The sequence below is a fragment of the Cyprinodon variegatus genome, unplaced genomic scaffold (assembly GCF_000732505.1).
Source record: "Cyprinodon variegatus isolate N-32 unplaced genomic scaffold, C_variegatus-1.0 Scaffold1081, whole genome shotgun sequence".
In the NCBI taxonomy this organism is placed as follows: domain Eukaryota; kingdom Metazoa; phylum Chordata; class Actinopteri; order Cyprinodontiformes; family Cyprinodontidae; genus Cyprinodon; species Cyprinodon variegatus.
The window spans coordinates 186,266-199,710 of NW_015151534.1; the positions used below are offsets into that span (position 1 = coordinate 186,266).

A 13,445-nucleotide genomic window follows, 5' to 3' on the forward strand; every position below is an offset into this window, starting at 1 on the left:
GTGATATTTTAATGTATCAATGGTGTTTTCCCTCGTCTTTAGAAATTTTTAAGTCTGTAAAAAAGAAGTTTTTGAGGAAGAAGAAGAAGTAGTATTTTTTTTTTTTTTCTAGATTTTTTAAACTCAGAAGCTGATCAAATATCGGGTTAAATATCGGTGGGGTGGCCGATGTCCGATATTCAGTTTTAAGGCCGATACAGGCCGATACCGATAGGGGGCCGATTATATCGTGCATCCCTACTGAAAATTATTATTGTGGTTGTCATTTTTTTTTAAAACTACCTTGAATGAAGACTGCATACATTTAATCAGTGTTCACAGTCTAATTTATCTGATCATATTGTAAAACAACCCCTAAAACCTTCAGAAATTCTTACTAATAACTAATATATCCAAGTTTAATTTTCTGTCTATTAATTGTTGCCTAAAGCTAGTTTGTTAGAGTTGCCATTTACTGCAAAGCCATCTCATTATCAGTTATACTTTATGTCAGTCGCAGGAAGGGGACCAGGAGAAGTGCTTGATGACAGGCAGGCTGCACTTTATCCCTTTGTCCTTTATCCTGCAGACAGACACATCCGTGCTCTCAAAAAAATAACCCTCAAAAAACCTTAAGACATTAATGGAATTGCTTTGGTTTTGTCAAAGCTCATTATTTGAATAAATTTTTAACATCTAATGTAAACTCATGCATAGCTCTTTGTTTTTTGTTTCCTTTTTCAGACAGAATATAGTCTTTTTTTTTTTTTTTCAAGTTTGGCAGCATTTTGCTTGAGCTCAGTTGTTTACCTTCAGATTCACCAGCATCCACTCATTTCTCCACACAGAGATGTTCATCTTGGGACACGGTGTGAAAAAGCTAAATAAAACCTCTGTCAAATAGCTCGTTTAGGTCTACATATGGGTCCACATTTCCTGTGGCTTAGTTTAGTCTGTAGCAGCAGTAAGTTTTTAGCGCTGAGAGGAATCGTTTTGGGGAATGCTTGTGGTTAAAGGTCAGTACATTTTCTCTTTTTTCCTCCTCTCTAATTTCAGAAAGAAATCTCATTACCGCTCCTGCCATGTAAGGCTCAGACCATCCCTGTTTAGTCTAGACACATATCCGGAACAGATGCATTTGTGCACACATAAACACATCAACATACACTCACTCTCTCACACACACAACCTATAGGAATGTGTGGGATTTTTATATAGATAAAAACAGCTTTTTCCAAGCATATAAAATGCTTGTGGCAGACCGAAGACGTAAAAAATCCAATCAGTTTTGCTGTTGGATTTCAGAGAACTTTATTTTTTCTCCCTCACTCTTTTTTCTTGTGTCCTCCACTGGTTCAGCCTCTCCTCCACCGTGTCCCCCCCTCTCATACTCCGCCCCTGTCCATTTATGTCTCTCACTTTTCAAACACACAAACCTGAATGCTCCTTTTAATTGGAATTATTTAGATCGGTAGTACTTACTGCTATTTACTTTGCTCATGAGAAAGTTTGTATCTATCCTACAATAAAACACTCGACCGACCAAACCTCATCTGGTGACAAAAATGGTTTGACACGCCTTTTCTTTACCAGCAGGTAATAGGACAACACATCTATCTTATAATCTGAATTGTTCAGTATCAGCAAATACTAAAAAAAAGTTTAATTTAAAGGCATATTAATAGAGGAAAAAGAAGTTTTATCTCCATACGAAACAACATAATTTCGATATAAAAATGTGAAAAGCTCAGAAACACTGCCAGGGATGCCCCTGGTAGATGACTCTGAAAACACAAAAGTTTTTGTCGTTATGTCTATGAAACCTCTCCAATATAACATTTATGAATTGTAAAAAAAAAAAAAATTTTAAATATTTTTATTTGAAGATACAAGCTGAACAGTTAAATGTGCATTTAACCTGTGTATTATCTCTCCTTCCTCATATTTCACTCAGATTTGATGACCTTCCTCATTTAGATGAAGCACTACATGGTTAATGTTTAAATATTTGTGCTTCCGTAATGGATTAATAATTGTTTAATTTCAGGTTCCTTTGGAAACATTTTGTAAACTCTTTGTGTCGGTTGCAGATCAGAGACTGGACCTGAACAGGCTGGGCCCCAACGACAACGACACTGTTAGAGGACAGATAGTGGGTAAGGACCACTTATGTTTCACTTATGTGCACTTCTTATTTCAGTTTACGTTATATGAATATGCTTTTAGAAAAGACTGTGTAATTTAAATTGAAGCCACAGTGAATATAGTCAGTAATTTTTTTTTTATAGCATTACCGTCTATTAAGGTTCATCATACGATGGAGTATTGGGGCCAGGCAAGAGTTTTTTTCCTTCTATTTCGAGAACAAAGCCTTAAAATTACGACAAAGTCTTAAAATTACAAGAAAAAAGTCAAAAAGAGAATAATCATAAAATTACGAGAAAAAAAAGTCGTAATATTACAAATATAAAGTCGTAATATTACAAGAATAAAGTCCTAAAATTACAAGAAACATGTTGGATTTTATGAGGACTCTTACAAGAGGAACTTTCTTCCCTAAACTGAGGAATGTCGAGCATCATGTGAATTTATACCTTGGCTCTGGTTTGACAAATAAGGAAATCTTTTAGCACCAGCATCAACTTGGACAGGATGTCAAAGTGGACTCAGGTTGGTGTTTGGTGGAGCTGGTCGGCCATCATATGCTGGTCGGGGCTTGAAGCTTTCTTTCTGAAACTGGTTGTTGTATGATGACTTCATTCTCGTAATTTTACAACTTTTTTCTAGTAATGTTACGACTTTATTCTCAAAATAAAAAAATCTCTAACCCTAATGCTCAGTCGTACCATCATACAGGTTTTCATTTGCTTATACCAAGTCTATTTTTTTCAGTATTTTTAACCCCTCATAATGAGCAAAACTCTTTCCTAACCAAAATAAAAATTGGTTTTGCTGCCTGGCTGGGTCCAACAGAACCCTGATACAGAACCTTTTTAGCGGTGCAGTCTGAGCAATAGTGAAACTTGGCGTTGCAGATTAGAGCTGCACAGAACACATCGTGTATGCTCTTTAAAAAGTAAAACTTTATAGATTGGCATGCATTTCTTTTTGAGGAAAAGATTTTGCTTTATATCTTTATCTTTTTGAGTATTTTTTTTTCTTTATTGTTGCTCATGAGTCTTTTTTTTTTGTTGCACCTATAGTTTTTGAATGGGCTCTAGAAAATTTCCTTGGCTTTACTTCGGGAAAATGAAAGAATTTTTATTAAGGGTGAAACAATTCATCAGATCATTGAAATAATTGTCAACTAATTTAGTAATCAATTATTAACTAGAGTATAGAAACTCTAAAACCTTCCTGTAGCTAACAGAGCATCCTACTTAGAGCAGTAATTATTCCAATATTGTAAAAATATATACCGGTATCAATATTTTGCATAAAAAAGCAAAAAAAAAAAAAAAATGTTTTTGACCTGGTTTAATTCTTTAATTATCAGATAGCAAAAAGTTCCTTGAAAATTATTTTTTTAATCGATTCGTCATAAAAATAATCAACAGATTAATCGATTCACAAAATAATTATTAGTTGCAGCCCAAATTTGAACCATATTGCTATTTATGCATAAGTCTCTAACATTTATCTGTTTTAAAATTTGTACATTTTACAAATGTAATTGTATTTTCTAATTGAGCAAAGTGGTTTGTAAATGTTCCTAATTAACTTTCTCCTGTTTTTTTTCTCCCCATGAAGTGAGTCTTCAGTCCAGAGATCGCATTGGATCAGGTGGACCAGTGGTAGACTGCAGTCGTCTGTTTGACAATGATTTACCGGACGGGTCAGTAATAGGCTTTCCTTAGATATTTAATCATCAGAAAAACATTAAACTTTTTTAACTGCTTAAAATAAACCACATGGAAATATCATTAATCCTTTAGCAGAAGACGAAATGAAATAAAATTAGAAGCAGACCCGTTTTTTCCCCTCCCTTTTTTAAAATATTTTATAGAATAATCACCATTTTAAGTATCAGAATCTGTGTAATGGTTAAAAAATATCACCTTTTCTCTTGTTAGGGTAACTATGCAGTCTGAAGTATTAAATTTTTTTTTTATGTTGTGATGGCAATAAGTTTACCAGTGTGTTTTAATGGCTGCATGAACAGGTGGGAGGAGAGGAGGACCGCGTCTGGAAGGATACAGTACCTAAACCACATCACTCGCACCACACAATGGGAGAGACCCACCAGGTACGTACATGCCATATGTATTATTATTTTAGAGATTTTTTTTATTTATGTTGACCAAAATGATACATCTAAAATGCATTTGTTTCCCTAATGAACTATAGTAATGCTAAATGTCCTTTTCCCACTTCCCTTCATAGAGAGGGGAAATAAAAAAACGCTTCCTCTTAAAAGTGCAACAATAACAGTCTGTTTGTAATGAGTGCTGTAGTTTCCTCCGTCCCTCCACCTCCAAAGGGGGTCGTATGTACTCTCACAAAGCAGACATCTATGTTCGCAACTAAAAAAGCCAGCCAGTCAGTCCGGCAGTCCTGCTTTACTCGCTGCAAGATCAGCTGTCGCCTTCCTTCTTGGCCCGTATCAGTGGAGCCATTAGGGAAGCAAACAAATAAACCTCAGCACCTTCTCAGCCGGTTGTACTGTGATCGGTACTGAGAAGTAAAGCAAAACCCTTTTTTAAGAGTGAGTAATGGTGAGAAATTGGGTCACAGGGTGAAACAATGAGTGAAAATTTATGGAGAGCAGGTGAAAAAAAAAAAAGAAGAGAGTGTTTGATCCATTGATAAAAAAAATTTGAAGTAAAATTGGGGAACAGGAGAGATTGGTTTGGGTGCAGAAACCAGTGGATGAATGAAAACAGGAGAGAAAAGCGGAGGCAGTGGTGGGGAGAAACGAGAACGGTGATGGAGGAAATGGGTGGGAGAAAAAGTGTGTTTAAAAGATTTCTGAGTCTCAGGCTTTAGATAGCCGAGGCGTCAGCAACTCTGGCCAGACGGTGGTTAGACTGCTATACATACAGACACATAGAATAGCCCGTCTCTGTTTGTTTCTTCTTATCACATATCTGTTTTTTTAAAGTAACATGTTGGAACAGGCTGTAGGTCATAAAGATTTTTGTTTTGTTTGTTTCTTATCTGACATATATAATATTTGACATCACTGAACACGTTTTGTTTATGCTAACAGCAACATGACCAACATGTCATGCTAACCCCAAAATCCCTCATACTCCGTCAGTCAATCCATTATTTTTTGGGGGATTTTTTCATTAATTTCATTAATTTTTTGGGGATTTCGGTGTAACAATCAACGTATACCGAACCGAAAACCGTGACCACGAAACCGTGAATCGAACCGAACCATGGATTTTGTGAACCGTTCCGCCCCTAATGTGTATAGATTAGTATCATCAAATAAATTACCCTACCAGTGAGAGCTTTAATGTATGTTGTTTACTTGTATTAAACTGTTTAGTTTCAATGACAGATATAGATGGCATGTTAGCAATCACTTCTCTGTAATTAATTTTGCATCTATCCGGTTAAGGGGAATTAAAACCTAGTTTAAATACAGGTGCTATTAAAGTTGTAGGGAAGTCATATTTAAATGTCAAATCATTCTGGCTTAAACATGTATATAAATGTATTCTTTATCAGACGATATTGTCAGAAAAGCTAGAAAATCTCTATTTAAAAAAAACTCCTGTCTTAAAATCTGTTTTTTTTCCTCGGTTTTTTTTATGCAGGCCAGTTAGTTATACGTCAGCCTGAACACCTAAATTCAGCAAATCAAATATCAACGGTCATCTGTCAATCAAATGTTTTCAGTCATAGCATCTTTATTCATATGTCGCAGCTAATATACACAACGGTTGAAATAAGAAATAAGAATCATTTCCTTTCCCATTGAGTTCCGTCTCAGTGTTCACCGGGATGGACTCTTCCACAACATCTTCATCCCCACTTTCCTCCTCTAAATAAAAAATGTATGACGGAGGAGAGTCATCCACGACCTCCGACACAAAACTCTCCTCCTCTTGCATGTTTCCGCTGTCCATAGCGTTCCTTGACAGTGTTGTTTCTAAGTCACCAATTTAGTGCTACTTTGTCCCAATGGAATTTCCCATTGGGAACCTACTAGCACTAAGTTGCTAACTGGTTAGCAAGATGCTTCAGAGAAACCGGCCACAAACAAACTTGCTTGCAAACTTTCCGCCACAACAACCCTGCCCCCATGTTAAACGACCATCACATTCACTTTATTCACTCGTGTAAAGCGTGCGCCACTCAGGAGAATTGGGAAATGCAACAGTTGGAACAGCCGCTTCCCTACGACTTGAAGCCCTTTAAACGCCTAAGCGAACACGCTCTCTTCTCTTTTCCAGGCCAGCGTCAGAGTACTCCAGCCCATCAGGGCGACCACTGAGCTGCGTAGTGGATGAAAACACACCAGTAATGACTCCCGTTAACGGGGCTGTTGCCAGCGGGCCTCCAGGTGAACAGAGAAACCAGGAAAGAAGGGTTCGGTCGCAGCGGCATCGTAACTACATGAGTCGAACACATCTGCATACTCCTCCTGATCTGCCTGAGGGCTACGGTAAGAACCAAACTTATTCCCTAAAACACCTCTTGACTCATCCATGGTTTTGCTTTCAGCGAAATCACAATTACAGGTACATTTAGTGACGTACGTTTCTAATTGTGAGCATATTTTTTGGAAATCTGGTATATTTTCAGCTTTCAAGCTCATGAAGACAATGAATCTTGTTCATGCTTGTGGCTAGTTCAAAGGCAAATAAAAAAAAAATTGCGATATGTTCAAACCCTGTTTGTGATGAATTTCTTTATCAGTATGCTCCTAATTTCTACCAAATCTCCTCTAATGGCTTCTTAGGATTTTACCAAACTCATCTAAACGCCTCCCTTAAAACTTAATGCTTCACAACAAGGATCGTCTACATTTTCAAATTAGATATTGATAGCAAGGAAAATATCTAAACTTGATGCACTTTTCGATACCATGGAAATAAAGATGACAAATAACCAAAGGCATAAAAACATTTTTATTAACATGAAAAACTCACCATTTTCAATCGCAACATGGAACATACTTTCTAAACAGAGTCAGAGATGCTGATTAAAAAGTGTGCAAATAAATGCCAAAATGAACAAACCAAACAACACAATTTAAAAGATATTTCAAGGTTGTCTGAGGCATTATTAGTTTAATGTGCAAATAATGCAGAAATCCATTTATGACAGCAGAAAAATGCAAACAGCGCTTGTCTTTAGTACCTATGCCACACCAAATTAGAATTATATTCAGAGACAGCATCGGTGCTATTGATACTAATGATACAAACCTATACTTTAATGTGAAATTTTTTTTATTAGCCTTTCATTGTTGCTTCTGTTGCAACAATAGGTCATTAATAAAGAGTATAAAGAGGCTCTCATTTTAATATATTCCATACAAAACCCTTGGGGTAAAAAATACAATAAAAGTTTGACTATCTTGATGAGCCGATGAGAACTAATTAGGTACCAGGTCTGATTTCGCACCGGCTCCTGAAAATATTGCAACCCAGAAAAAGTATTTCCTTTGACACACTTGCTAAACACCTACTCATGTCCAAGATGACTCATTATATTTCTAAATTGGCTTAGTCGAGAACTACTGACTGAAATATCTCCTCAAACTGTTAGTTTTTATGAGGGTGCATATAGATGTTTCAAAAATACTCAAAACGGACCATAAAGTTTGCTCATATTGATATCAACTTTTAAACCATTCGTCGAAGACTTCTGTTTTCTCTTCATAAAGATTAGGTGCTTTCCATTGTTCAGCATTGCTTGTCTTATACAGTGCAAACACACTGGAAAAAGTGGCATGCTGGGAACTTATTTAGCAACACTGGATTTTTTTTTTTTTCTTCAGAAATGTGCACTTTCAGGATCAAGCCACAGTCCAAACCACATTACCCTCAGAGATCGTTTTCTATATGTCAGTGTTTCAGAATGACCCTTTTGGGCACTTTTCCTCCTCTGGAAGGTCCATGAGTGTCCAGCGAGGCTTTTAGAGGTAGGGTAAAGTGAGTCACTGATGGCCAGCAGCTTAAGAGCTGTCTCCCTCAGCTGAACTCTCTGAACTAACCCTCTGGGTGTGCCGAGACAGAAACGGAGGCAATGTGCAACAAGGGGAAGAGGGGAGAGGTATAAGGAAACGAGAGGTGCCAGTAGGAAGCTGGGCTGGGGGTTGCTGTGATGGATTAGCTTTTGAATACGTATACAATAACAGTGCACCCATGAAGCAGATTTTCTGCCAAAACTCACAAGCTCTCTCCAGTTGTCAGGAAATGTGATGGAAGCAAAAATCTAACAAGCTTAAAGCTGAAAATGCCCATTTCTGACAGTTATTAGATATTTTTAACAATTTATTATTGAGTCTTTCTTTTAAAGTAATCATAAAGTTTTTCCATTATGGTTATAATAACTAATAATAACATGCAATTTATTTTTGCATGCACAATACCCCCCTAAGGGTTAACATCTATGTTTTTCATAGCAAGGAATGGTCAAATATGGGTTATTTCTTATCAGTACTGTCATTTGCAACAATAGTATCATATTTTTCTTGTTGCATGTTTTTCTTGCAATATGCATTGATTACAATATTCATAAGTAAAGCTGTGTATCGCTGTCAACCCATGCTTTCATCAATGTTTTGCTTTTTTAGGATCAGGTTATGGAAGGTGGAAATTCACTGGACAGGATCAAAAGGACTCCTTTGTGATTTTCATTTTTTCAATTCCTATTGAACGGTTAACAGAGAGCAGTCAGTGATGGGAGCATTTTCTTCCCACATGCACTGCATATTTCAGCTCTCCCATTTTTTATATCACAAACATCATCTTTTGGCTGCCCTGATCCTAATTTAGGCTGCATGTAGCCTCCTCCCTTAGGTTTTGATATAAAATGATAATAATTTTTCTTTTTTCTTATCTAACCTCACCAAGGATTGATCTAGTAACCTTATAGTATAGAAGCTGTGTTAATTTTCTCCAAGTCCTCTGGGATTGGCCTACCCAGGGCTGGGGAGGAGCGAGTTGATCATGCCAGAAGGCACATACCTTAATAAAGTGTTAGTCAACAGAGTCCCAAAGGTTTTAAAAATGGACCCCCTTCTCTCAATCTTCTTTTGGCCAATGGTTGTTTGGCTACACAGCAAATTTCTTATCAACTACTTGAAAGTTTGCTTAATTTTTTTCAGTTTTTCAATTCAGTTTATTTATATAGCGCCAATTCACAACACATGTCATCTCAAGGCACTTTACAGTTCAACCAGATCATACAGTGAAATTGATTCGAAGTTTTCTATCTAAGAAAAACCAGTATATTGCATTGACGCAAAGGCAATCCCTCACACTAAGCATGCTTATAGTGAGAGTGGAGAGAAAAAACTCCCTTTTAACAGGAAGAAACCTCCGGCAGAACCAGGCTCAGTGAGCGGCCATCTGCCGAGGCCGACTGGGGTTCAAGGAGACAGAAGCAGAGATACAAAAAGCAGCTGTAAAAGGTGGCCCTGTCCAGGAAACACACAGCCAGGCAGACGAGCTCCAAGGCAGCTCCCATGCCAGAGGACGAAGAGAGCACATCCACTCACAATCAGAGAAACAGGACTACTCTGAGAAAAAAAAGGGCAATCACAAACATCTGTAAGCAAAGGTGCAGCACATCAGCATACTGATATTTCTCTCCAGGATGGAGTCATAGCCAAACGGGAACAGACGAGGCAAAGCTACTATGAGAAAAAGGAGAAAGAGCAGAACTTTAGAGATTAAACTAAGATTCTGCAGAGTGGGAGAATAGAGATGGAATGAAGCAGAATGATGAAATGGGGGTCCCTATGTCCTCCAGCAGTCTAAGCCTATAGCAGCATAACTATTGATGTAGCTCATGATAACCTGAGCCACTCTTACTATAAGCTTTATCAAAACAGAGAGTTTTAAGCCTACCCTTAAAAGTAGAAAGGGTGTCTGCCTTACAGACTAAAACTGGTAGTTGGTTCCACAGGAGAGGAAACTGACAAATAAAAGATCTGCCTCACATTCTACTTTTAGAAATTCTAGGAACCACTAGTAAACCTGCAGATTGAGAGTGAGGTGCTCCTTTTTGCAAAATAAAAAAATAAAATCTAATCAAATGAATTTGTTTTTCAGAGCAAAGAACAACCCAACAGGGCCAAGTGTACTTCCTCCATACACAGACCGGAGTCAGCACTTGGCATGACCCCCGAGTTCCCAGGTACATCCTTTATCTTTCTGTCTGTATGCCGATTATGTGTTGCATATATGAGCATAAAAATCTTAGAATGTTGTTTTACAATTTGGCGCAGATACCATCTGCTACATAACCAGTTAAGGTACATATAAATTTCTGTGTATTCTAGTTTATCTCAATCTTACAATCCTGTTCAACAGGACTTTTTATACAAAAATGATGCCAGTTGGTCCGTTTACCTAAAAGGACCAGCCAAATGCCTCTAGTCATCGACTCTTAAGCAATCCCTCCTCCTGAGCAAGTAGGTTGCGACAGTGGTGATAAACAACTTCCTTGCTACAGGATGATACCTCATGCTTAACCAGACTCAGAACAGAAAAAGATACCAGCACTGAACCAGGGGTACCTTCTATAGAAATGGAAGCCTAAGAGTATAATGAAACTATTGCTCTGAACATTGTTGTATTTGATGTGAATAAACATGTTAAATACATTCGCTAGCTTTTGAAGCTAATATTGAAAAGGAAACTGGACTTGGTTGGTCCGGAGCAGGTGCCATTTCTCATCTTGTTGCTTTTTTTGTTTTCCGAAATTGCCTTTTAGTTCAGTTTTAATCAGGGTTTTTTAATCAGTTTGATACTCAACGGTGCATTCAGTCATGCTGTTTCACTAACACTTAATAGTTTGTTACCAAATTCCCTAAATATTACATGCAGAACTGTTCTTCTGCATTTTTGGCTGCGTCTGAGCATGAGGACAACATCCAACCCACAGCAACAACATCTGGCTTCAGTCATTTTAGACAGAGCTGCTGGAATGACTCGGTAAATGTGAGGAGGAAAGGAATTCAGTGTTTCACTCCTGACTGTGTCCTCACTTCACACACAAAAACAAAATGACCAAAATGTTGTCCCAGATCAGTATGTTTGAGATAAACAGGAAAAAAGAGTGGGAAGAATAAGGAATGCAGACCAAGGTGATTACATCTAATTTTTATCTTAATAAAGTTTGCTTTTCGAATGTTAAAAGAATACCTTCCAACTTCATGAAGCATGTTCCCAGGTTGCAGTGCATGGTGTCACGCAAAGAAGCTGCAAAGGTGTCAAATCTGAGCTGTAAAAGTGATAAATATTTAACAATCCTTAGTAACTTTTCTAAGCATTTTTGCTCAGTTTCCCCCGAATAAATATATTCTGACTCATTTGGTCCGAGGTCCTGTTTTTAATCTGCATGTTTGCTCTATGTCTCTTTTTTTCTTTTTTTGCTCTAAGGGACTTAAGCAATGTAAACTGTGAGGAGTTGGGGCCACTTCCTCCAGGCTGGGAGATCAGAAACACTGCCACCGGCCGCGTGTACTTTGTTGACCACAACAATCGAACAACACAGTTCACAGATCCACGACTGTCTGCTAATCTGCATCTAGTTCTCAAGTGAGTATGTTTCATACATGTTCAGACACAGAGGAGACATTTAAGATCAGTGCAACATTATTGAATACTCAGATATGTAGAAACATGAAAGGGGGGGCTGATTCTACGCTGAACATTGACCCATATTTGACTTTTCCCCCCTGTGCCTAGAGGGGGGGAGGGTAAGGAACGCATATAATATCTGCTGCTCACCTGTTTGGCCACTGGAGCAAAACAGGATTTTGGTTGAGTTCCTGAAAAAACTGGAACGTTTTGAAAACAATCTGTTGGACTCAGCCAAGAAAAAAAACAGCATAAAGTTGGTCATCTGTGGATGTTTCTGCAGGTTAATGAGTCTAAGTAAGCACAGTATTGGTTTAGGAAAGGCTGAAATCAACAGTCTTCCATGGTTATATCAGTCTGCAGGCTAAAATCCTGCAAAAACTTTGAAGGGTGACCTGAAGACAACCCTGCACTCGAGGTAATCGGCCTCCTGCAACCTTTAGATGGGTTCCCAGTCCAGCTCATCAAAACAATAAATAACCTCCCCAGATTGCAACTTCTTAGTTCCTTTTTAATAGTCAAATTATTTGCAGAAGCAAATAAATAAAATGACAAATTATTTTCTCCCAACAGCAGTTATTTTACTACTTTTACATCTTTATGATGGTTATAGTTTGATCTGAGCATTCTTTGATCTCTGTGTATCTGAGTCTGGAACATATTCAGGAATTTGGTCTGGTTTTATATTCCCACTCAATGATTGTAAGCGCCAAATATTTTCCACTCTTATTTTATCGTCACTTTAAGAGACAAAAGACGGTTCCTGGTTTGTATAATGTGGATCAAAGCAATTCTAAATATTGAGATTCGAATACTTTATTCATCACATTAATGATTTTCTTTTTTCCGTCTTCTGATCTGTTTGCTGGATGTCTGTCTTTACTTTCATGTCATCTTGTCCATCTTTTCTTCTGACCCGCTTTATCTTTCTATGTGCTTCTCTGCTTCCCTGTATTTTTTCCTCCTTTTTCTTTTCATTTATTCTGTTCTTCTTATTCATTTTCCCCTTTGTCACATCTGTTTTTTCTGTTTCTCTCTTAAACCCATCCTTATTCTTTATTCGCATCACTTGCTTCGTCTTTTTAACTTACACTCTTTCTTTTTTTCTTCTGTCCTCTTGTTTTCTCCAGCAGCCCAAGTTCAAATGGTTCCCGTGTGGCCACGGACAGCCAAAACACTAACCTCAGGTAACCCGCCTACAAACACACACACATACAGACACCCATTTGTACTGAAAATAATGTGAATTCTTGCTATTTTAAGTAGATGATAAAAAGTGTATCTGCAAACACTGACATGGTTTCTTCAGAAAGCATATGGGCCACGTAGCTTTTTTTATACGTGACTAACAGTCTTTGTTTTGTTGTGTTGAGAAAACCTGTCGGTTTGTCTTTAGTAATTATCCTGACTGACCTTGTTGGACTTGATTCTGTGTTGCCTGCCCCACTCGGATAAATGCAAAATGCTTATTGGCACAGTGGTTGCTTGCTCACTCTGAGTTCTTGGCACTCCTTACAGCAACAGTGGAAATGAAGAGCTCAGCTTGAAAAAAGTGACTTTTCATTGCATTTCTATGATAAACAAAATTAGAGGATGTGTTTTGGCTCTCTGGGAGGCCCTTGTGTCTTTAGTGACTCAGACTTTTCCAGTTTTGCTGCTTTTTTTATGGTTTTTGTACAGAATCTTTTTTGG

The 13,445-nt window shown here is 37.7% G+C and overlaps 1 protein-coding gene across 4 annotated transcripts in view; it reads left to right on the forward strand.

Moving 5' to 3' along the window:
* smurf2 (SMAD specific E3 ubiquitin protein ligase 2) overlaps positions 1–13,445 on the forward strand; it is an 87,079-nt gene that overhangs the window by 42,514 nt on the left and 31,120 nt on the right. Inside the window, exons 5-11 of one of the 4 annotated variants that reach the window (XM_015400203.1) lie at positions 2,070–2,135; positions 3,730–3,814; positions 4,142–4,225; positions 6,387–6,598; positions 10,221–10,305; positions 11,553–11,711; positions 12,887–12,940. In XM_015400203.1, coding sequence (XP_015255689.1) covers positions 2,070–2,135; positions 3,730–3,814; positions 4,142–4,225; positions 6,387–6,598; positions 10,221–10,305; positions 11,553–11,711; positions 12,887–12,940 — 745 coding nt within the window. Of the gene's footprint in view, positions 1–2,069; positions 2,136–3,729; positions 3,815–4,141; positions 4,226–6,386; positions 6,599–10,220; positions 10,306–11,552; positions 11,712–12,883; positions 12,941–13,445 lie in introns of all 4 variants that reach the window. The other 3 variants (XM_015400204.1, XM_015400201.1, XM_015400202.1) reach the window with 3 other exon arrangements.